Below are 25,448 nucleotides of genomic sequence, written 5' to 3' on the forward strand. Positions count from 1 at the left end.
TCTCCAAGCTTCAGCTTCTCTTCTCCTTCTTCCTTTCTTTTTATTTTGGTTTTGTTTTAGCCATGAGTGGCTAAAACCTTTTCTTTCTAGTTGAAGAATAGGTGAAGCTTTGGTTGTAATTTTGATTGAGAGACTTGGACCACATTGTTAATCTTTTGCTTTTCAATATTTATGTAATTTCGTGCTTTAAGATATTATTGCTTTGTTGTGTGGATCTACATTGATTCTTGATTACAAGGTAATTGATATTTGTTAGTTTGGATAATTTTAAGTCCGTAATTTCTTAGATTATTCAAACATAGGGACACTTGGTGTAAAAGTCAAGGACATTGCATGATCTAGTGTTGTCACCATGCTTGTGGATAACTAGAATTGGTTTTCTCCATATCTTAATGCAATTGACAATTGTTAGTAAGCCTAAGGCTCAAGGACGTTCCTTGCAATTTGTTGATTAGTAATTAATTAGAGGACTCTCTCTAATTGGTTAATAATAAAGGAAAAGTATGGTTGTGAGAAGCATCTTCAATCGCCATGACTAATTTATTGAATCAAGCAAAAGAACATATGTGTCAATGATCAATCCCATCAACCAAAGTGAATCCGAATCTTCAACTAGAGTTTTTACCATCATTGTTTTATCCTTAAATTGTCATTCGCTTTCTTTTAATTGCTCTTTTTATTAGTATAATCAAATTAACTACAAAACCCCCATTTTTACTTTACTTGCATTTTACTTTCACTTTGTTTTCTGCTCAATAATTTAGTTTTCTTAAGGAAGGTAAAAAAGTATCAATTCCCTATGTATACGATTATTTTATCACTATCTACAGTATTTATATTGTTGATAACTGAACTGATTATTTTTTACCGGTTTCGACAACCGTTCTGTCAATAGTATCGTTCCAGCCACATTATTAGCCTAATTTCATTAACATCAATAGTTAATTATTAAAGGTTTATAATGGTATAATTTAACTAATTTAATTTATTAATTATAATTCTTTCTATTTAAATAAATCATGTTATATACTATCTTTATAATAATAAAATTTATACTAATAGAATATAAATTACTAAAATCAATTAATTATATATAATTATATATATATATATATATATATATATATATATATAGCAATGTAATTATTAAGTAGTTATATATATTAATAAGATATAATTTAAAAAATTAGAAACAAATTAAATTAAAAATAATTTAACTATTTTTTAAATATACTATTTTAAGCTAAATTATGTAGTTATTGATATAGGAAACCAAAAAAACTAAATAAAATTATAAAATATTAAAAGAAAGATTAAAACTCGTTTAGTTGAAATTTGTTTTTTGTGAAAAAATTGCAACAAAATTTTTCTAAATTTTATTGAGATTTTTCTTTTATTTTTTTTCTTTTAAAAATTTAAAAGTTATAATAATGAATACTATTATATTATATTTAGTTATTTAATATCTTGATATATTTTAGATCAAATTACTATATAATATTATGGATATTTAATATTATATGGATATTTAATATTATTCTGAAGTTAAAACGCGTGAGTTGTTAGTTTAATATAAATAATATTAATCCTATTTTAAAAATATTCAATTATTTTGATAAATTTTAAATTTTGTAATGTGAATTAAAATCGTATCGAAATTTGAAATAATAATGTATATTAGAACCTATTTGGAATTATTCCAAATTACCGATTCCATTTCACATTTTAAAAAATTTAAAAAACTTTTTATTTCGATTTTGGTTCTCACAGAAACTATTTCGAAATTGAATTAATATGAGGTATATGACCAAAATTGACATCAAAAGCATGTTGAAGTTGAGACTATGAGAAATTAATAAAATTATGAATAATTACTATCGGACTTCTATAGTTTGTCCTAATTAAAGGAAAATTTATTATTTAGTCTCTATATTATGAATAAACTCACTAGTTAGTCTATCGATTTTAAAAATACATTAAAATATCTATAATATATTAAATAGTTTACTAGTTAGTCTCTCTGTTACTTTTAATCATTAAATATTAAAAAAGTCTAATACCCCTTATATGAGGGACCAACTAATATATTTTTTAAAATTATAGAGATTAAATAATAAAATATTCAATAAAAAAATTCATAGAGGGATCAACTAGTAAATTTTTTAAAATATCAGAGATATTTTATTATATTTTTTAAAATTAAAAGACTAACTAGTGAATTTTTTCATATTATAAAGAGTAAATAGTAATTTTTCTTAATTAAAATACCACTGTAGTTTGAAATTATATTAAAATACTTTTACTATCCATCATTTTATATTATGTAAGTTTGAAATGATGGATACTTTTATATTTTTATTCCACCAACCAAAAATATAAAAATATTTTAATTAATTAAAGTAAATTATAAGAGTTTTGAGAAAAAAAAAAAAAAAAACTATAGGGCCCGATATTAATTATCCCATAAAATTACAATATTTCCAAAACCCTAAATTTAAGAATTCTTTTTCCTAATTAGGCCCAAAATCGGATTACTACGAAAGCCTTTATTGAAATCCAGGTACGGAAGAGTGCGATTTCTGAGAAGAGAAGGAAGAAGAAGAAAGAATGGAAGGAGAGGAAGGAGGAGGGATAAGGCTGAGCAAGAGATTCAATGATAACAAGAATGGTAGTGAGGTTGATTACAAAACCAAAGCTGGTACTGCTTGGAGCCATTCTTATCTCAACCAGAAGCCTTGGCATCCCCTCTCCTATCCTAACCAACGCCGCAAGTGGATCGCTGAACAGACCCACGCTCAGCGCCAACGTCGCGCCGAAGAAGTTTCCCGCGAGGTACCTTTCTCTCTTTCACAGCTTAATCAATATTATCTGTTTATTATTGTTCTTATTTCCCAATTAAGGTTTGATTCTGCCGCAGTATGCTCAAGAGCAGGAATTCTTCCGCCAGACAGCCCTTATCTCCAAGAAAGAGAAGGAAAAGGTTTTTTTTTCCCCCCTTTATTCTTAATGATTGGCTTTTCACGAAATTTGCAATCTCCCACTGACACTTCCAAATTCTGTAATGGCCTTGCAATTTTTTTATTATTTATATATATATCTGTTTATTTGATTAATTCAAATTGATGTTTTAACTTGATGAAATAGATAGAGATGATGAAAGCTGTTAGCTTCATGTATGTTCGCCCACCTGGTTATAATGCTGAAAGTGCCAAGGCTGCAGAGATTGCTGACGAGAGGAAAAGAGACGAAGAGGAAAATACTTTTCAGCACCCACCAGCGGAGGGAGCCTCCTCTACAATGTATTTTTCTTTTTGTGTAATTCTTTACTGCATTTGCTTTCCTTAATCCAAGCTGAAATTGAAAATTTTTCCTCTCTACTCACAATAATCTTTACCAACTTCTTCTACGCTCCTAGTTTGTTGATTATAGTTTTTTGCTTTATAGGCTTCCAGAATCAATTCCTAGCAGAGATCACTTGGGAGAAGAAAAGAAGAAACCAAGGCCTAAAGATGTTTTTGGTCGCCCTGTTCCAACTGAAGAAGAATTTGAAGTCCTCAAAAATGCTCCACGGTATATTATATCACACTGCACTTATTAATTTACAACTCTATCGTGGTATTTGTTAAGCTTCACAAATCTTGCTGAACTTTTACGTGAAAAGAAAAATTCAACACTAAAAATCATTACTTTGTTTTGATAAAAGCATCAACTTGAATGCAACTTTTATCCATAGAGTTAAAATATCAAGGTACATGAGTGTAATGCATGCATAGTTCCTTTAATCTTATAGTTAGTGAAGGAAATGGCATGATTATGTTGCTAAATTTTAAATAATTAGCTGCTAATCTATTACTTTAGGTCTCAGAAGCAACTTTGTTAATCCCTGCTTTGCTGGTAAATTTGTCTAGATATCTTTAGGACTCTTTTTTTTTTTTTATTTTAGAAACCTAGTTTGAGCCTTTATTGATTTAGATTGTAGTGGTTCTATTCCTTTTTTTTGGGAGTCCATATCCTTGGAGGATGAGGACTAATTGTAGAATCCAATTTCTTAGGTTTAGGATTAGTTTGATTCTATAGATACCTATGTTTATACTGTCGTTTTATTAATAAATAATTCCAGCAGTTATACTTTGACTTGTGTGATGCAATTTAGCCATTATGGAGTCCTAAATCTTTTATTCACTGTTCATGCATTACCTTCACAATTCCTAACTGCAACTGCAAATGGCCCCATGACCTCTTATTTATGGTTTTCTATTATATACTGTATAACAATTTATTAAATTAAGAGTTGAATTTTTAAATAAAATCATATAATTTTGTTAACGTAGTTTATAAGATTATTTTAGAACTACATGAGATATAAATATATATTGAAAGAACCATAATATCTCTAAAATCAATATACATATATATATATATATATATATATATAATCATATAATTTTGGTAATATAATTTATAAGATGATATTAGAACTACACGAGATCTCTCTTTCTCTCTCTCTATATATATATATATTAAAACTATATAATAGAACCATAATATCACTAAAATCACTATATATATATATATACTATAAAATCATATAATTTTGGTAATATAATTTATAAGATTATATTAGAACTGCATGAGATATATATATATTGAAACTATATAATAGAACCATAATATCACTAAAATCACTATATATATATATACTATAAAATCATATAATTTTGGTAATATAATTTATAAGATTATATTAGAACTACACGAGATATATATATATTGAAACTATATAATAGAACCATAATATCACCAAAATCACTATATATATATATATATATATATATATATATATACACTACACAAGATATAAATATATATTAAAACTATAAAATAGAACCATAATATCACTAAAATCACTATATATATATATATATATATATATACACATATACTATAAATATATATTGAAACTATATAATGGAACCATAATATCACTAAAATCACTATATATATATAAACAGTTTTTTTGGTACAGTTTTGGTTCAATTGTGACAAAGATTTAGAACCTGAATTAAGTAGCTAAATAAGTTCGGTTCGGTATGGTTCAGGTCCTACAACATCAATTCTTTTTTTGTTCCAATGCAGTCGGTACGGTTCTTTATTTCAGTTCAGAATCCCTAAGGACCATGCAAAACCCTAGACAGTATTAGTGGTTGTCAAAATGGAGGTGATGACACTAGTACATAAGTTGACTGTATATAGGATATGGTAGCTGCTGCTTTGAGCTGGGACATTCAGTTCCCTAAGGTTTTGAATTCTTTGGAATTGGATATCAATGACTCAGTGTCTCGAACAAAGACTGGATTTCAATGAATTCATGGCATATGGTACACATGTCCTCAATGCCTAAACAAAAAATAGTACCTGAAACTTTTTTTCCCTCTCTAATTTCTGTTTTCTACTTTCTTAGAGTGGTCAAAATGATACTATTGTGAACTATTTTTTTGTCCTACACATGAGTATTGTAACTTGGGGTTATTTTGTGTTTTGGTAAATCTTACATGTTATCACAGACTGGAAACAGGTGTTGCTGCAAGGGTGAAGCCATTTGGAATTGAAGTACGTAACGTAAAATGCTTAAGATGTGGTAACTATGGTCACCAAAGTGGAGATCGCGAATGTCCATTGAAAGATGCTATAATGCCTAATGAAGAGAGTAGATTAAAAAGAGATGATCCCTTGACTGCTATCATGGCTCAAATGGATCCTACTGAGGTTAGTATTATTTTCTAGTTGGTTGTGCTGTTTAGAGATTGATATCCTAGTCCAATGTCGACATTACAATTTGATACCATCAAGTATCACACCCATTCCTTACCACGAATAGATATGAGTAAAAACAATATTGAAAACTCCTATTATAGCACCTTAATGCTAATGGCAGAAAACCTAACTTATATTTATTGTTTTGGTTGGTTTTTGATTCTTCATCAAGAAAAATAGAATCAAATTAGAATCATACCAAATCAAAGAACTGGTTTATATATGTTTAATATTATCTTTTAGTTTTCTACATTTTAAACATAATTTGTCATAAATGCATTAGATTACCTTATAATCCTTAATTATCTGACTAAATCACCCGTTATTATATATTTTATACATTTTACTTATTAATTATATATGCATCTTTTAATTAAAGATTATGAGATTAAGAAATATGTATAACATAATGTAATATTCTTATTATAACTATGTGCAATATATTTTGATATTATATTAATGTTATTCTAATTTTTGTATTATTATTTTTATTGTTATTTTAATGTTACATTACAGATTTTTTTTTTTACCATTTTAAAATGAAAATAAGATTGTAATTGTTAATTGTAAAATCAAGAATTGAACTGAAGTGAAAACAATATTAAGGTCAAAATTAGAACCGAAGTCATACTAAATCAAGTCTGGATCTGAAGTTTGGTTCCTAAAAAATCATAGAACCAAAGGTTTGGTACCAGTTTGGATTCTTAGAATTGTAGTGGAATTGAAATCGGAATCGGAATCGGAATTGGAACGCTAATGCACTTAATAGAACGCTAATGCACTACTGCCCGTTTTGGCACTAATGTAAGGATAACTAGTTTGATGCAGTATCCCATTAGATTCCAGATAAGCAGAAAAACGACCGTCCATGTACTCTGCACTATTATCAGTTCTCAAAACTTTTTATCTTAACATCAAATTGAGTATAAATCATCTTGTAAAAAAATTGAAAGCAAGAAATCACATTACTCTTTGCTTTTATCAAATAAACTCAAGTCATGCGAGTGCAACAATTAATAAAAGTAACAAACCAACGATTACTAGATAGTGAGACCGTTTGAGTAGGTCTTCAAACTTCAGAATGGAAGGTCATAAAAGGGATCGTACTCCTATTGTTACTGGAGCGATAAAAGGTTTTTGTATGCTTAGTATACTCACAAGCACCACAAACTAAAGAACCACATTGAGTTTTGAAAAATAAATCAGGATAAAGTTTCTCTGAAACAAAGAAGGATGGGTGTGTGTTACTAGCCTTAAGCACTACAAACGGTTCACCCCATGGACCTAAGAAGATTCAGTCAAATGGAGAGTAAAGAACAAGTCCGGCAACTAATTTGTGCTGCTGCTGTTATTATTTTCTTGTTAATATTTTTATTCTTTATTTATTTTGTTGAGTAGAAATAGGAGGATAATCCTCAAGATAGTTGATAATCCCTCCTTAGAAGCCATTGCCCGTGATGTTTCTAACTCTAATTCTGGACCAGATGTTGAGGCCAGCAGTCAAATTCGGCCTTCTAGAAACAAAGGCATTTCAGGTACATCCGAAGGCTCGTCAATCCTTCCAAAATTCAGTAAACTGGATTTTCCCAAATTCAGTGGCGAAGAGGATCCCTTAGCCTGGCTGCAACGATGTGAGCATTTTTTTCAAACACCAGAACATGCCGAAAGAGGAAAAGGTTACTCTAGCTTCTTACCATCTAATGGGAAATGCTCAGTATTGGCTGAATGAGCTTTTCGACGAAAACCCAAATCCCACTTGGGAAGAGCTTAAACAACAGTGTAACCTTCGATTTGGACCACCAGTCCGCAGTAATAAACTGGGAGAGTTAGCCGAATTGAAGCAGGTGGGTTCAGTGGCAGATTATCAGACACAATTTGAGATTCTGGTTCCCCGAGCAGGAAAACTAACAAAAGACGAGAAGATACAACTTTACATCAGTGGCTTGAAAGACCACATTGCAGTGGAAGTGGAATTACATCAACCGACTGATCTGGCGACTGCTATGAGCATGTCACGGTTATATGAGAAAAGAACCCCATTACCATCGCGGTTTTTTAATCTTTCGGTGACGGCTCCTATAGAATCCAAGGGCAACAGAAGTATTCGGCGGTTGAGTCCAGCAGAGATGGAGGAACGGCGAAAGAAAAATCTTTGCTTTAACTGTGATGAACCCTTCTCTCGGGGTCATCAATGCAAAAGATTATTTTGGATTGAACTTGATGATGGTGAAAGTGACATGGACACCGGCGAAGAATCACCAGAAATCTCTTTGAATGCGATTACAGGAACCCACAATGCTCAAACTATGCGTGCGATGGCTAAATGGAATGGTAAATCTGTTCTCGTTCTCATAGATTCTGGTAGTACTCACAATTTCGTGGCTACCAATATTGTTAAACAGGTGGATCCGAAGATTGAAAAGAAAGACGGACTTCGGGTTCGAGTTGCAAACGGCGAACAGATATTCAGTTCTGGTGTTTGTCGCAATTCAGAGTTACAGATAGGGGGCCACCCTTTTGGAATAGACCTTTTTGTCCTTCCTCTAAGCGGTATTGATGTGGTACTGGGAGTCAGCTGGTTAAAAACTCTGGGACCCATTCTTTGGGATTTTTTTATTATGCGAATGGCTTTCTCTATTTCAGGCACCAATATCGAATTACAGGGAATCCAAAATCTCGCCATTAAACAACCCGTAAGCCTAAATTCAGTCTCTTCCTTCCCGGATGTCGAAACCCAATTACAACACCTTCTCACCGAATTCTCCGGCATCTTCAAAGAACCTAAAGCTCTTCCCCCAAGCCGCTTCTGTGATCACTGAATTCCTTTGGAACCGGGCACCAGACTAGTTGTGGTACGGCCGTACAGGTACCCTCATGGCCAGAAAGATGAGATCGAGAGACAGTGTGCTGAGATGTTGAAGAAGGGAATTATTCGACCTAGCCAATCCCCTTTTTCATCACCTGTAATCCTTGTTCCGAAAACAGACGGACAACACTCACAGCAGTATAAGGATGCGAAAGGGGCAAGAAATGAGCAAACTTAGAGAAGCGATCCACCACAACTAATAGAACATTTTTCCCTTTGGACATGGGTAGCCCTTCGATAAAATCCAAAGAAATATCCGACCAAATTTGGGAGGGAACTGATAATGGTTGTAGCAGCCCTGCAGGTAAAAGGTTTTCTGTTTTGTGACGTTGACAAATGTCACAGGCACGGACAAAATCACGCACATGGGTCTTCATCCCCTTCCAGTAAAAGTCTCTTGTAATTCGAAACAAGGTCTTTTGATACCCCTCATGGCCCTGATTATGAATGGCAGAAATAATAGCTTGAATAGATGGAGAAGAGGAAGGCAAAAAAACCTTGTTTTTGAAGAGCAGTAACCCATCTTTTAGACACCAAGAATTTGCAGCAGAGTTGTGCTGGACAAGAGAGACCCGCTGCTGAATTTCTGAGGAAGTTTGATGTTCATGTCTGATTTCCTCAAAAATTCCAACTTGTGGCATTGAAATGGCCATAAGAGCAGCTGAATCTTCTTCTCGTCGCGATAAAGCATCGGCCACTGTATTCAAACGCCCAGACCTGTACTCAACTGTAAAAGAGAAACTCAAGAGTTTACTGAGCCATTTCTGTTGGATAGGAGATAATAGTTTTTGTTCTAACAAAAATTTGAGACTGTGTTGACATCCTGATTTCTTCCAAAAAGAGTCCAAGGTGCATTCAAACTCAAATTCTCTTCCAACATATATAAGCCATCATGCAGTCTACCATTACCAATCCTCTTCCTAGTTTGAAAGTCCTGAATAACACAATGGTCTGGAATAAATTCAATTTTTTAGTTAAGTGCTTTGGTGAGAGCACTTAAAGATAAAAGATTAACAAGGAACATGAAAAACAGAGGATAGCTTGATATTTGTTCTACAAATAATAGAACCGGTTCCAAATATAGGAGTGAAGGAATCATCTGCGATTCTGACAGTGTCTTTTTGTAGACATGGAAGATAATTAAGAAAGCTTTTAGAGGAGCCTGTCATATATCTATTTGCATCAAAATCAATAATCCATGTAGCATAATCAAAGGGACGAATCAAAAGCATTATCAGAAGTCCTCACATTACCCACACAAATCACTACCATTTCAATAAAAAATCACCTTTTTTCTATAAAAAATAGTGGAAAATTATTATTACTGAAGAAAGAATTACTGTTCACGGGCGAAAAAGGCACGGGTCAAGCAGATCAGAAGCGCGGCTTGAAGGCGAGTCTGTCGGAAAGGATTGCCGTCGAAAAGACCACCGGAAAACATCACCCACGTCGGTGCATGGAAAGGACGCAAAATCTTGCTAGGGCACGTGAGCCTCACGCGCATGGCTTTCAGGCGTCGAAACTAGACGGTTGGCTAGCGCTGGTCCGGCGACCAGGCTGGTGGCGGCGACGGTCCAGCAACCTTGCTGGTGGCAGCAGTGAGATGAAAAAAAAAGCTAAGAGAAAAAATGAATTTAAATCCTAAAATCAGGAAAAAAGCTCCGATACCATGAAGAATTTTGAGAGGAATTTTTTTTATTCTATTCAAATTGAATTAATCTTTACAAGGTTTGAGTATTTATACATAAAAAATCAATCTAAATTAGGAATATTTATAATAAAAATAAAATTCCTTAAATCAAGCCTAATTAGGATCCCAAATATTTGAATCCTCCTAATTAGAAACTTTCTAGGTTGGTCAACAGAAGTGTATTACGATTGGCTAGAATTTGTAAGGGAGATAATGTGAGGTGGTGGTGGTTGTCCACGGCAGTCACTCGACACTCAAGTCAGTATCTTGACGAGTAGAGAAATTCCAATGATGGTTTAGAGATTTAATGTTTGAAAATAGCCTACCTTAGTCTTTGTGGGGTTTTACCTGTAAGAGATAGAGATGAATATGATGAATATGATATTTTTCCGATAATTCGGCGGTAATGTAACTGTCTGCTTGGTATGGGATATCGCCGGCTATTAGGTAGAAATCTCGCGATCATAAACGTAATGCAGATATGCTAGGTTATACTAGATAGAGTAACTTTTAATCAGGATTTGGCTTGTTGACGGAAGGGCGAGTCTTATAGCAATGGCCCAAGTGCGTTTCCTATGGATGTGATCCTTGCTACATGTCCCTACTTAGTAGCAACAACTTATGCTTTATTTTTGGGCGGATGTTATGTAACATCACTACTTTAAACTTCTCAAAAGTGAAGTGATAGATAATTTAGGACAAAAATTCTCTAAAACTATAGTATAATGGGAACGAGGTAGTACTAATATATATTAATCATTCAGTAAAATTATGCCTAGCTGCTGTTGCTATGTAGAAAATGATAATAATACATATCATATTAATTATTTTATTATTAAAAAAGACAATTTTTAAATTTTTATACAACATATGTATGGATTAAAAAATATTTTTAAAATTATAGTTATTTGTTTATTTATATAAATATTTAATCACCTAAAATTTAATACTTAACTAGTTTAATTATTATTTATAACATTATTTTTATTTATATATTATTTTTTAAAAATTATAAATATTTTATTGATATAAAAAATTAACTTGGAGAACACAAAAATTTTGTAAGTAATAAATTTTAGAAGGGAAATATAGTCTAATAGAAAATCAAATCAAATATCAGATAGCAATTGATGAGAAAAAGCTCCTGTATTCTGAGCTGATATAAACTAAAGCTGATAGATGGTCTGCCACTATCAGCCAGAGTCTTGATGGGTTCACCTAACAGGCTAGGTTAACTGTTTGGACATCTATCAATTATTAGCTGCATCCAAAAGTTAAACTAAATATTCATTGATGTTTTTGCTAGGACAGTTTTTTAATGTATTTTGCTTGACAAACCTATCCAGTGTCTTAGTTGTGGTTTTCTTTCTGAACTTCTCATAGCCGTTAAAGTGGGAGCTGAAGCAAAAACCAGGTATGAGCCCTCCTCGTGGTGGTTTCAATCCAGATGATCCTAATCAGCAAATTGTTGCTGAGGATATATTTGATGAATATGGAGGTATGTCCTTTTTCCTATAGCATGAATTTTGATTGCTTGTTTCAAGTTCATGTCATTTTGGATTATTGTGTTCTTAATTGTTTTTCAAATCCATTTTGTAGGGTTTCTCGGTGGTGATATACCTCAGTTGCTGACCAACTTTTCCCCAAAGAAATCTAGGAAGAAGTCAAAAAGGCACAAACACAAGAGGGATTCATCACCAAGTAGAGAATTTAGGGCTCCTCGAGAAAGTGGGTTATCATCACCCTCCAGTGATCAAGAGAGGAGATCAAAGAAGTCTAAGATGAAGAAGAAGCTGAACCATTCTGAGTCAAGTCCATTTGATGATCTGAACTTTGATGGGGATTCCAAGAAGAGCAGACACATATATTATAACTCATCTGAAAATTCTGATGGGGATAGGCAGAATTGGAGTAAAAGGAGCAGGTATAAACATTATTATTCTTCTGAAGAGTATGGTGGGGACAGGCATCAGAAGAGTAAAAAGAGCAGACATAAACATTCTTATTCATCTGAAGATCCTGGAAGCGACAGGCATCGGAGTAAAAAGAACAGGCAAAAGCATTCCAATTTGTCTGAAGAATCTGATGCTGATGGGCATCACAGAAGTAAAAACTCAAGGATGAAGCAGCGATCTTCATTTGAACATTCCCCAGTTGATAGGCATCACAAAAGGGAAAAGAAGCAGAAGCAATCTTATCAACATTCATATGATTATTCAGATTCTGACAAGCATCGGAAAAGTAAACACCGTCCTCACCATCATCGTTGATCTTATTCTTTGTCAAAGCTAGTGTGCAGATGTCTTACCTTTCCATTGAAAGTGCTAGAAGAGCAAATTTCAAGTGTAATCAAAGTCTTTGTGAATGCATCAGAATGTCAATGCTTTGTTGAGAATTCTGTTGTGTGATTAAGCAATTCTGTAGAAGTCGTTTTGAGCGAGTTTGCGTCGTGTATACCTCCTTAGCTGAATACGTTTGGCATATCATCACACTCATAATTCTTTTAGTATTGAGAACTTCTCATCCATGGTTATAGAACACAGAATTGAGGTTAGATATAAATATATACTTCTTTTTACTTTTGTCAATCTTTATCATATGGTGGTTAGGAGCATTCAAATTAAGGAGGGATTGTATTTAGTCAAGCCAATACAAGTAATACTTGAATGGAACTTTTAATATTTGAAACTTAGTGGATACTAGAAATGTTAAGCTCAATTAGACTTTTGACTCATTTGCACCTTTTCGTTCTGAGTTTTTTTGTTTTGTTTTTTTTTTTACCGTTGCCCTTACCTTTGATGAACCTCTTGAGATTTTCTTCTTCATTTTTGAATTTTCAATTGCAATTTTCTTAATTTTAGGTTTAGATGAATTTTTTAGTAGTTTTTAAATTAATATTTTATTGGTTGTGGGTGACACTGGAATTGAATTGAATTAACCAAACTGGAAAACCATGAGAAACTTATTGATTATGCAAAGGCTGAAAGCGGTTTTTTCACCTTGGGCTTTTAACCGAAGTTATTTTGTATTTTGCATCCTACGTTTATTTTTTAAAAATAATTTGTATTTAAAATTTTTTAAAATAATTTGTATTTAAAATTTTCATAAAAATAGAAAATATTTTTATAAAATATTTTTTAAAAAAATCATAAAATATTTTTTAATAAAATAATTTATTTTTTATTATTTAATTTTAATTTAAAATTTAAAATATATTAATAAATTTATATATAAAAATTCTAATAAAATTTTTTAAGTACAGAAAATGACTTTATCTCTCAAATAGAGGATTTTTTTTTAAATGACTTAATTTTTTATAATTAGAAAATTATTTTTTATTGATTAATTTTTTTAAGTGCTTTAAATATTAGAAAATATAAAAAATATTTTTTTTAAACTAAATAAATTAAGACTTCATTGCATTAATTTTGACAATTGAATTTTATAATAATGTACATATTTAACCTTTAACCTTTGCATGAAAATCATTTGGCATCTTTAATTTTGATTCAGGTTGGTGTATTTTGCATGAAAGGTCACTTGGAAATCCAACTCATTTTTATTGGCTTGATTTGGTTAAGCGTACCTTTGATTTGGGTTCGGTTTCTCAAACTATGCTTTTCAGTATTTTAGTTTTTTCAATTCATTTTAATTTGAGTTAACCAATTAGTAAGAAGAGGAATCTTCTAAGGATCTCAAGGGCGCAACAGGCTCTTCACCGCTCGTGGACATTCCATGAGCAATATTAGTAATATCCTCCACAGCCAGCTAATTGCTAATTTGTTAATTGTAGTTAGATATTATTTTTTTATATATTTTAAGTATTTAAATATATTATGTATAGAATTTTTATTTATTTTTAATGTTAATTTAATTGAATCTCGATTAAAAATAAAGTCTATGAGACTATTACTCTGTAAATGAAATTATAAAATGCTTATAATTGTGAGATTTCTATTACATTTAAGTAATGTCTCTAAATGTTTCTTAGTGAACGTTCTTATTACAATTGGACAATGATAAGACCTGTTAAAACTGATAGATATTATGTTATTTCATTTTAGAGGAAGCAACTAATCTCATAGGTTGAGATATGTGAGATATTTAGAACTAATATATAGATACTTATTTTATAAATAAGTATACTGAACTGACATGTCTGAGAAATCTATATGAAAAAATAACCTGTGTCTATAGACTACTCAACTGATAGTTGTGTAAGTGATCATTTAATTTGAAATCAATAAATAATCTTATATAGAGATTTTTAAGTTTTGATTTATCTTATACGTTACTTGTGTAATACCCGGTTAAATTTCGACGTCGGAATTTCCACTTTCCGACGAAATCTCCATCGGAATCCAGAATCTTGAAGCTGGAATATTTAAAAGGGTAAAATAGGGTTTTCATAAAATGAATTTGAATCTTTTGAAAAGGTTTTAAAGGTTCGGCCGCTGAAGATGGTTTCTCCAGTCACCTATAAAGGGCCTTCAGCCCGAAAATCGAGAGAATTGTTCTCCACCTTCGGGCAGAGATAAGCCCATGCCCTGTTCTTGCTGTTTTTGTTGAATTTTACTTCAATTTCTTGCAGAATTTATAAGTTTTTAACTATGGTTTTGAAGATTTGAGTTCGAATCTAACAGTTTTAAACCTTTAAGACCTCCCGAAATTCGATTTCCCCTCTTCTCCAAGTTTGGGTTGCTGTCACCATAGCGTCTCCAAGAGGTAAGTTTAAACATTTGCTTTTCATATATTTTTGAAAGGTTTTCAACTTGTTTTTCGAGGGTTTAATGGGTTGTTGATGCATGTTTGTTAATTCTAAAGTTTTAGGGTTGAGTTTCATGATGAACGTGTTCTCTTGGGTTTCTGTTGTTGCATGTTGGGTTAAAGCCAATTTTTGAGGTCTATTAGGTATGTTAAGTATGTTTGGTTACTGTGAGGCTTTTGTTTGTGAGTTTTGAAGTGTTTTTGAGGCTGTGAGTAATGGCAGAATCATGTTCTACCTTGCTGGAGAATCCAGGTTCGGCCGCCGAACCTACTCATGGAAGCAGCCGTTTGATCACTCAACCTTCGAATCTATGACAGGCTTTAGGCCGCCGAACCTGCCCCCGAAGTATTGGCTTTCAGATCAGTGACAGGCTTTAGGCCGTCAAACCTGTCGCCGAAAGTCCCCTGCCTAGCCTTTTTTCTGTTTGTTTCCTATGTATGTTCTGGTATATTTTTAGGGATTCTTGGGGAGTTGTTTAGAGTTTTGTAAAAGTTATGTTTGGTCCCTCATTTGAATCCATCTGTGTAAGATCGGACTTGGGAGACCGTAAAGGCCTGCAGTGAGATAAGTGCGTCAGTTTTAGGCGAGCGTTAGCCAGAGGTGAGTAGAACTGAACTGATCTATTATTTTAAAAAAATCAAACTTTTTAAGTATGTTCATGCATCATGAATGCCATGTATATATAATTAGGATGTTTGCATTAGAATTCACGAATATGATGCACTGCATATTTTAGTTGTTGTTGTGGATGGATGTTGGATGACCCACTAGCCCTCGAGTATGTCATGATGGATACAGAAGTCCAGGTCGAGGCCCATTCTATGCCCCTGGCATTATGGATATGTTATGTTATGTTATGTTATGTTTAAAAGGAAGTCCTGAGGAGCACCCATCGTGGGCCGGACACTATTGGAATTTGTAGAGGGTTACTGGTGACAAATCCATCTTGATGTGAATTGCTTGTATTGTGACACATTTCATATGATCATATGTTTATTGAACTGTTTTTATGTTCTGCTCACTAGGCTCTTTAGCTTATCCTTTTCCCCTAACCCCAAGTTTGCAGGAACAAAGTTAGCTCGGGAAAGTCGACTAAGTTGCAAGTATAGTCTTTTGTACTAGTATAGGTGTGGACATGTATTGTTTTATGGTTTAGAATTGTGCTTTGCCCTAATGTTTGTCCTTGTAATCCCTGTTTGCATGATTCTTATGTAAAAGTTTTAATTATGAGTTATGTTTGAACTGAGCTTGAGGCATGTTTTGTTGACCATACTGGAGCATATGATGAGGGCTCTAGTATGGGTATTTATGATTTCAATTTTTGATACATGCATAGGTCGAGCCTTGGTTCATAAAATGTTTATATTTTTTGTTAAATCGTGTGATCGTGTATGGAATTTTATCAAGTGTAACAGGATGTATAGTAGGCTTGCTACGGGTTTCAGCGACCTTAAGTCGATCTGAACTTTAGCACCGGTAGTGGTCCGGTTCTCGATTCGTTTGTAATACCCGACTAGACTCCAGTATCGGAATCCTTACCATCCGGTGGAATCTCGGATGTCGGAACTCTCTAGTAGGGTAAAATATGTTTTTACAAATGTTTTTCATGTTTTTGATGATTAATTTTGAGTTAAAGTTTTAAAGAAAAGAAAAGAAAAAGAATGAAGGAAGAGCCCAGGTTCGGTCGTCGAACCTCAAGTTCGGCCGTCGAACATGGGATGCATGTGGAGGCACGTTAGGCCCTTGAAGGTGGTCTGGCCAGCCACCTATAAAGGGGTTCCCTGTCCGAAATGGGCGAGTTTTCTCTCCCCATTTCCGGCCAAGATGAGTCTCCGCCATCCCTTGTCGATCTTGAGTCCTTCCTTCAAATCTCTCGTGGTTTTTAGGAGTTTTTTAACTTGGTTTTGAAGATTTTGGAGCTAAGATCAAGATTTGAAGTTTGGAGACCCCGGAGCTCTCTTCCTCCACTTCTCCAAGTTTAGGTCGCCTCCCCTCTCGATCTTCAAGAGGTAAGGGTAGATCTTCAACTTATTCTATATTTTAAACAAGTTTTATGAAGGGTTATGGGGTAGGAATGCAAGTTTGAGTTAGTTGTAAAAATGTAGGGTTAAGTTGGTTTATTGTTGAAAATATGTAAAATGTGTTTATGCTTTGTGTTGTTGTTGGGGTTTAGGATAGTTTGAGACCCCTATATGTTTGTTTGCGTGTGTGTGCATGTTGTAGAATAGCTAATTGCGTGTTTGAAAAGTTTGGGAGGAAAATGTGCATGAGGAGGCTGAGTTCTACCACTTTGGAAGAACTCAGGTTCGGCAGCCGAAGGCACTTTCGGCCGCCGAACCTGCCTGTGGAGGCAAGCTTTTGGCTGCCGAACCCTGCCCTTGAAAGTTGGACTTTCGGCTCTAGAGGGTAGTTTCGGCCGCCGAAGGTGCCGCCAAAGGTGCATGAGTTTCGTCTCTGGAAGGGAGTTTCGGCCGCCGAAAGTGCCGCCGAAAGTAGCTGAGTTTCGGCTCTGGAGGGACTTTCGGCCGTCGAACCTGCCGCCGAAAGTACCCTGTTTAGCCTTCCTTTGCATGTTTTCTATGATTATTTTAGGATGTTTTAGGGGGTTTTTGGGGAGTTGTTTAGAGTCATTTTAGTGTATATTTGGTCCCTCATTTGAGTCCAACTGTGTAGGTTCGGACCCGAGGAACCGAGGACCCTAGCTGTAGGATAGCTGCTTCAGAGTCTATTCAGAGTCAGCCAGAGGTGAGTAGAACTGAACTACGTTTTAAAATAATAAAGTTTTGAGTATGTTCATGCATCATGAATGCCATGATATATTTCAGGTTGTTGCATTAGAATCTCATGAATATGCTGCATTGCATTCTATGTTGTTGATGTGGATGGATGTTGGATGATCCATTAGCCCTCAATATGATATGATGATTAATGAAAGTCCAAGGCTACCAATGTCCACGCGTCCTAGCAATTTTTATGTATGATATGATGATTAATGAAGTCTAGGGCTACACATGTCCACGCGTCTTGGCATTGTGTGATGTTTAAGAGGAAGTGCTGCGGAGCTCCGTCGAGGGCCGGGCACATTGGATATGTAGAGAGTTATTGGTGACAAGTCCATCCGTGATGTGAATTGTATGTGTTGTGATGCATTCCATGTAAGCATAATTTATGAATATGTTATTTTTGTTCTGCTCATTGGGCTTTTTAGCTCACCCCCTTTCCCTTAACCACTAGGCTTGCATGTTCAGGATAGACCGGGGAGTCTTCAAGGTTGAAGTATGTTATGCCTATGTAATAGTGTTAGTAGTGGACATGTATTGTAATAATAGTTTAAGGATGTTATGTAATGCAAAGTGAGGTATTGAGGTTTAGAATTATGCTTGGCCCTAATGTATGGTTATCCCTTTGTACATGATCCTTTTCAATGAAATAGTTTAATGATGTTTTTATGAGATATGAACCTAGCTTGACATGTTATGTTGACCCACTAGAGTATTTGATGAGGGTTCTAGTAGGGGTTTTATGTTTATGGTATTAGTGCATGCACAGACCAAGCTTGGTAAAAGGAAAGTTTTAAATTTTTATGAAAATGTATGATCATGTATGGGATGTTATCAGGTACACAGGTGGTATGTTAGGCTTGCTACGGGTCCCGGCGACCTTATGTCGATCTGGATCCTAGCGCCGGTAGCAGTCCGATTTCCGGGTCATTACATCATTACAGAGTGGTATCAGAGCCCTAGGTTTATATGGTCGGATCTAGGGTGTTGGACTCATAGATGTTATAAAGGGCAAGTACAATTAGGAAAAATCATGTCCACTAGGATAGGATGTAGAGTCCTGTCTTGATGAATATTTGATGATGTGTAATGCCATGATTGTATGCATGTGCATTGATGATATGCTGTATATGATGAGGGTTTATGTGTATCCATATGAACCTTGTGATGCTAATGTCTCTGTGTTAAACGTTGTTTTTTTTTCAGAAGACAGGATGCGAGGCTCATGTTGATCTGCACGGTTGATCGGAGTTCCACCTGAAAATGAGGGTATGGATGCCCTTTCTCCTATTGCTCCGTCAAGAGCGCGATCGAGTAAGACTAACAGGGGAGAAACGTCAAGGGACCCTCGAAGGTCTTTTGATGTAAACAGAAGAAGAACAGATCCAGGAAGGATGTAACGACCCGTAAACTGGACCGCTACCGGCACTAGGATCCAGATCGGCTTAAGGCCGCCGGGACCCGTAGCAAGGCTAACATACATCCTGCATACCTGTTTAATCCCATACATGACCAAACATATACATAAAAATTTTAAACTTTTCTTTCATTTACCAAACTTAACCTGTGCATGCACAACTCACAACCATAAACATCAAACCCCACACTGGAGCCCTCAACAAATGCTCCAATGGGGTAACATATCATACAAAAAGCCTGGTTTACATAAACATTGATAAAACATTTTATAGATCATGTACAAGGGGATTAACCAACATACTAGGGTCAAGCATAACTCTAAACCTCAATAAGCATCATTACATTACATTACTATACTTTACATTACAATGTCTTTCTCATGTCCACGGCTAGCTATTACATAAAACATAACTTTACTCTTGTTGACTTCCTGATCTAACCCGTACCTGCAAATCTGGGGGATTAAGGGAGTGGGGTGAGCTACTAGAGCCCAGTGAACAAAATAATAAAAACATTTAAAACATATGCTATCATGGAATGCATCACATCACAGACAAAACACATCAAGGATGAACTTGTCACCGTTAGCCCACTACACATTCCAATAGTGCTAGGGGCGTAGAATGGGCCTCATTGGTCTTCCTCTTACATTAACATAACATAACATTCCAATATGCCAGGGGCGTAGAATGGGCCTCACTGGTCTTTCTCTTACATAGTGCCAAGGGCGTAGAATGGGCCTCATTGGTCTTTCATACCGTATCATCATTATCTCATATCATATCATATCATAGTGCGGGCTAAAAGATCATCCAACATTCATCCACATCAACAACATAATATGCAATGCAACATATTCGTGAGTTCTAATGCAAACATCCTAATATATCTCATGGCATTCATAATGCGTGAATCATGCTAAAACTTTCATTATTTACTTTGAAACATAAAGAGTCATTCTACTCACCTCAGGCTAGCTCTGACAAGACACTAAAGCAGCTGTCTCACTACTGGGGTCCTTGATTCCTCGGGTCCGAACCTACACAGGTGTAGGGGTGAGCATTCGGTCGGTTCGGTTCAAAACTGAATCGAACCGAATAAATCGAAAACCGAAATTTTAGTGTTTATGAAAATCAAACCGAATCAATTTTGATCAGAAACCGAATCAAATCGAACCGGTTTGATTCGATTCGATTCGGTTTGATCGGTTTCGATTTTTAATAATTTTTTTATTTTTTATGCTTTATTTTTAATATTTTAAATTTTAATTAAAATATTTTAATTTTAATATGATTTAATTTCTCTATATTATTGAAAAAAACATATTATTATCACTAATCGGTTCGGTTCGGTTTTTTCGGTTTTTTTCTGATCAAAATCGAACCGAACTGAAATAATTGAAATTTCTAAAATTAAAAACCGAACCTAACCGAAATGTATAAAAAACCGAACCAAAATTTTAAATCGGTTCGATTCAGTCGGTTTTTTCGTTTGAACCGAATACTGCTCACCCCTACACAGGTGGACTCAAATGAGGGACCAAACATACATAAACATGACTCTAAAATACTCCCCAAAAACCCCCCTAAAACACCTTAAAACAATCATAGAAAACATACAAAGGGAGGCTGAACAGGGCACTTTCGGCGGCAGGTTCGGCGGCTGAAAGTCCCTCCAGAGCTAAAACTCAGCCACTTTCGGCGGCACCTTCGGCGGCCGAAAGTCCCTTCCAGAGACGAAACTCATGCATGTTCAGCGGCACCTTCGGTGATCGAAACTCCCTTCCAGAGCTGAAAGTCCACTTTCGGGGGCGGGGTTCGGCAGCCAAAGGCTTGCCTCCACAGGCAGGTTCGGCGGCCGAAAGTCCCTTCGGCTGCCGAACCTGAGTTCTTCCAAAGTGGTAGAACTCAGCCATTCACATGCATATTTTGCCTCCCAAACCATTCAAACATGCATTTTACTATTCTACAATATGCATACACAAGCAAATAAGCATATAGGGGCCTCAAACTATCCTAAACCCTAACAACAACACAAAACAACTCACATTGTCCATATACTCAACATTAACCTAAACATGCATTTCTACCCAATGAACCTTCATGAAACTTAAACAAAACATGAAGAGAGGTGAGGATCTACTCTTACCTATTGAAGATCGAGAGGAGAGGCGATCCAACTCGGAGATGGGAGAGATCTAGCTCCTTGGGTCTCCAAGTTCCAAAAACTTGTCCTAAGCTCACAATTCTTCAAAACCAAGTAAACACTTGTTAAAACTTAAAAGATTTGAGGAAAATCATCAAAACCAACCATGGGAGAGCATGGACTCACCTCTGGCTAGAAATGGGGAAGAAACTCGCCCATTTTCGGCCATGGGGGTTCTTATAGGGGCTGGCCAGGCCACCTTCGAAAGCCTAAAGTGCCTCCAAAACTCATGCAAGTTCGGCGGCCGAACCTGAGATTCCCTCTATGGTCTTTTTCATTCAAAACTCAATTTCTTCCTCACTTAAAACCATAAAATACATTAAAACATTTTATAAAAACATGATTTTACCCTTTTAGAGGTTTCCGACATCCTGGATTCCACCGGACGGTAGGAATTCCAATACCGGAGTCTAGCCGGGTATTACAAAGGATGTCTGCAGATGTTAGGGAAACAGTAGGGGATGATCAGAGGAGAGATGGAAGTCTGGGTGTGAGTTTTGAAGGAGAGAGTATGGGAGAGTCTGAAGGAGGTGCTCAGGCCTCAAGATCTGCCTATCCACCTCAGTACTAACCCTATCCACAGGGAGCCGGATATCCGATGGGAGGCACATCGGATTACTCTAGCTACCACCCGTACCCCTCATATATGCCTTATCCTCCCTACTACCCACCATATCCACCCTACCCTATGTTTTCACCTCCATACTATTATTAGAATTCGGCAAACCCTAACCTAGGGAGTGCTGCACCACCTCCTCCTCCACCATCAGAACTAGTAATTCCTGAGACTCAACTGTCCAAACCTAACCCATCAGCAGGGAGTAAGGTCAAAATGACGGATTACCTAAAGTTGGATGCTCCTAAGTATAAAGAGGGTGATGACCCGTTTGAATACATCAAAGCAGTGAAAATGAGGGCTGATGAGTTAGGGTCTAGTGACAGCAGAGCCATTCAGATGGCGAGTTCACTCTAAAGTGAAAGAAGGCAAATGAGTGGTTCAAGAATTATGTGAACCCGAAACTGGATGGCTTATCTTGGGAATAATTAGCAAATGAGTTTGCAGGGTGGACTATTCCAGACAGTTCAAGGGAGTTGAAGGTGATAGAGTTTGAACAACTAAGGCAAACTGAAGAAATGAGTGTGGATGAGTACACAGATAAATTTTTGGAGTTGCTTCAGTTTGTGGGTCAGGCTTATGACACTGACAAGAACAAGGCTATGAGGTATACCATGAGACTCCACTCTAGTTATTCCTCCATGATCTTAGCAGCAGAGGGAGAGAGTTTCCACACTATAGTGGATGCAACCAGAAAGATGGATGCTAGTGCCATTTGTAATACCCGGCTAGACTCCGGTATCGGAATTCCCACCGTCCGATGGAATCTCGGATGTCAGAAATCCCTAGAAGGGTAAAAACATATTTTTATAAAATATTTTAATGTATTTTATGTTTTTAAGCAAGAAAGAAAATGAGTTTTTGCATGAAAATAACCTTGGAGGAAGACCCAGGTTCGGCCGCCGAACATGCATGCGCTTCGGGAGTGCTTTAGGCCCCCGAAGGCATAAGTGAGGGAAGTCTAGGTTCGGCCGCCGAACATGGCATGCATGCGGAGGCACGTTAGGTCCCCGAAAGTGGCTCGGCCAGCCACCTATAAAGGGGTCCTTTGTCCGAAACGGGCGAGCTTTTCTCCCCATTTTTGGCCAAGGTGAGCTCTCCGCCGTCCCTTGTTGATTTTGAGCTTCTTCCTTCGAGTTTTTATGTTTTCTTATGAGTTTTAACTTGGTTTTTGAAGATTTCAAGCTTAGATTGAAGTTGTGAAGCTTGGAGACCTCAGGAACCCATCTTCCCCAAATCTCCAAGTTATGTCACACTCTCTCTCGATCTTCAAGAGGTAAGAGTCGATCTTGAGCTCATTATATGTTTTAAACAAGTTTTAAGTTGATTCATGGGGTAGAAATGCATGTTTAGGTTAGATGAACATGGTTAGGGTTATATGTGAGTTCTTGGAGAATGTGAGTTGAATGTGTTTGTGCTTTGTGTTTTTGTTGGGGTTTAGGTTAGTTTGAGACCCCTATATGTTTATGGAAGTGTAAATGCATGTTTTGGTTGAATTGTATGCTTGATTGGAAGGTTGGGAGGTGAAATGTGCATGAGAGCTGAGTTTCTGCCACTTTGGGAGAACTTAGGTTCGGCAGCCGAAGGGACTTTCGGCCGCTGAACCTGCCTGTGGAGGCCAGCCTTTCGGCTGCCGAAGCCTGCCCCCGAAAGTGGACTTTCGTCTCTGGAGGGGACTTTCGGCCGCCGAAGGTGCCGCTGAACATGCATGAGTTTCGCCTCTGGAGAGAACCTTCGGCCGCCGAAAGTGCCGCCGAAGGTGCATGACTTTTGGCTCTGGAGGGACTTTCGGCCGCCGAACCTGCCGCCGAAAGTGCCCTGTTCAGCCCTCCTTTGCATGAATTCTTTGATTGTTTTGAGGTGTTTTAGGGGGTTTTTAGGGGGTATTTTAAGAGTCATGTTCTAGTATGTTTGGTCCCTCATTTGAGTCCACCTGTGTAGGTGCGGACCCGAGGAACTGAGGACCCCTGCAGTGAGTCAGCTGCTCCAGTTTATTGTCAGAGCTAGCCAGAGGTGAGTAGAATAAACCTGTATGTTTTAAAGCAAATAAATTATAAAGTTTGAGCATGTTCATGCATCATGAATGCCATGTGATATCTTAGGTTGTTGCATTAGAATTCATGAATATGCTGCATTACATAATTCTATGATGGATGTGGATGGATGTTGGATGATCCTTAGTCCTCGATATGATGCGATGTGATATGATACGGTATGGTATGGTATGGAAGTCCGGTTGACCCATTCTACGTCCCAACATTATGTAAGAGAAAGTCCGGTTGACCCATTCTATGTCCCGACACTTTGGAATGTTATGATATGTTATGTTTAAGAGAAAGTCCGGTTGACCCATTCTACGTCCCGGCACCTTGGAATGTAGAGGACTATTGGTGACAATACCGTCCTTGATGTGATTTGTTTGTGATGTGTTGCATCCCATGAAAGCATGAAATTTTAATATATGATTTAAATGTTTTACTATTCTGCTCACTGGGCTCTAGTAGCTCACCCCATTTCCCTAATCCCCCAGGTATGCAGGTACGGGATAGACCAGGAGGTCAGCTAGAGTAAAGTCATGTTTATGTAATAGCTAGTGGTGGACATGATGGATATTGAAATGTATTGTATTGAATAGTTATGTAATGTAATGATGTTATTGAGGATTAGAGTGTGCTTGACCCTAGTTTGTATGGTTATCCCTTTTGATACATGATCTTTCAAATGTAATGGTTTAATAATGTTTTATGTAAACCAAACTTAATGTATGTATGTTACCCCATTGGAGCATTGATGAGGACTCCAATATGAGGTTGATGATTATGATTATGAGTTATGCATGCACAGGTTGAGTTTGGTAATTGAATGAGAAAAGTTCAAATTTTTATGTATATGTTGATCATGTATGGGATTAAACAGGTTTACAAGTTTTATGTCAGGCTTGCTACAGGTCCCGGCGGCCTTAAGCCGATCTGGATCCTAGCGCCGGTAGTGGTCCGATTTTCGGGTTGTTACACCATCATTCAGGGAATAGTAAAATAACAGGTGACACAGTCCTCAGATTCTAAAACCTCGAGTACAGGAAGATTTGATATCTCTTCTCTGAGTACAGTTGCCACGGGAAGTAAAAAGTGGAGCAAATCCACTAGGAAGACTAAGAAGAACAAGTTCTGAAACAGATTGAAGTTGTAATACCCGGCTAGACTCCGGTATCGGAATTTCTACCGTCCGGTGGAATCTCGGGTGTCGGAGACCTCTAGAAGGGTAAAACCATATTTTTATAAAATGTTTTA

General features: G+C 36.0%; 1 protein-coding gene across 2 annotated transcripts; it reads left to right on the forward strand.

The window, feature by feature from the left end:
- The first annotated feature begins 2,505 nt into the window (after nucleotides 1-2,505).
- Nucleotides 2,506-12,958, forward strand: LOC110605293 (uncharacterized zinc finger CCHC domain-containing protein At4g19190). Of its 2 annotated transcripts, none has more exons than XM_021743741.2 (7): nucleotides 2,506-2,832; nucleotides 2,918-2,980; nucleotides 3,145-3,299; nucleotides 3,445-3,570; nucleotides 5,565-5,766; nucleotides 11,754-11,868; nucleotides 11,970-12,958. In XM_021743741.2, exons 1-7 carry the CDS (start codon nucleotides 2,608-2,610, stop codon nucleotides 12,638-12,640), a joined length of 1,557 nt encoding a protein of 518 aa, XP_021599433.1. In that variant the 5' UTR covers nucleotides 2,506-2,607; the 3' UTR covers nucleotides 12,641-12,958. The 2 variants fall into 2 exon arrangements, with proteins under 2 accessions (XP_021599433.1, XP_043808516.1); XM_043952581.1 differs by having other exon boundaries at nucleotides 2,763-2,832; nucleotides 3,149-3,299.
- Nucleotides 12,959-25,448: the final 12,490 nt, after the last annotated feature.

The sequence above is a fragment of the Manihot esculenta genome, chromosome 17 (assembly GCF_001659605.2).
Source record: "Manihot esculenta cultivar AM560-2 chromosome 17, M.esculenta_v8, whole genome shotgun sequence".
NCBI lineage: Eukaryota > Viridiplantae > Streptophyta > Magnoliopsida > Malpighiales > Euphorbiaceae > Manihot > Manihot esculenta.

Coding starts and splice junctions, on each gene's coding strand:
- LOC110605293 (XM_021743741.2), top strand. CDS start 2,608: ATGGAAGGAGAGGAAGGAGGAGGGATAAGGCTGAGCAAGAGATTCAAT. Junction 2,833..2,917: donor CCGAAGAAGTTTCCCGCGAG/GTACCTTTCTCT, acceptor ATTCTGCCGCAG/TATGCTCAAGAGCAGGAATT. Junction 3,300..3,444: donor GAGGGAGCCTCCTCTACAAT/GTATTTTTCTTT, acceptor TTTGCTTTATAG/GCTTCCAGAATCAATTCCTA.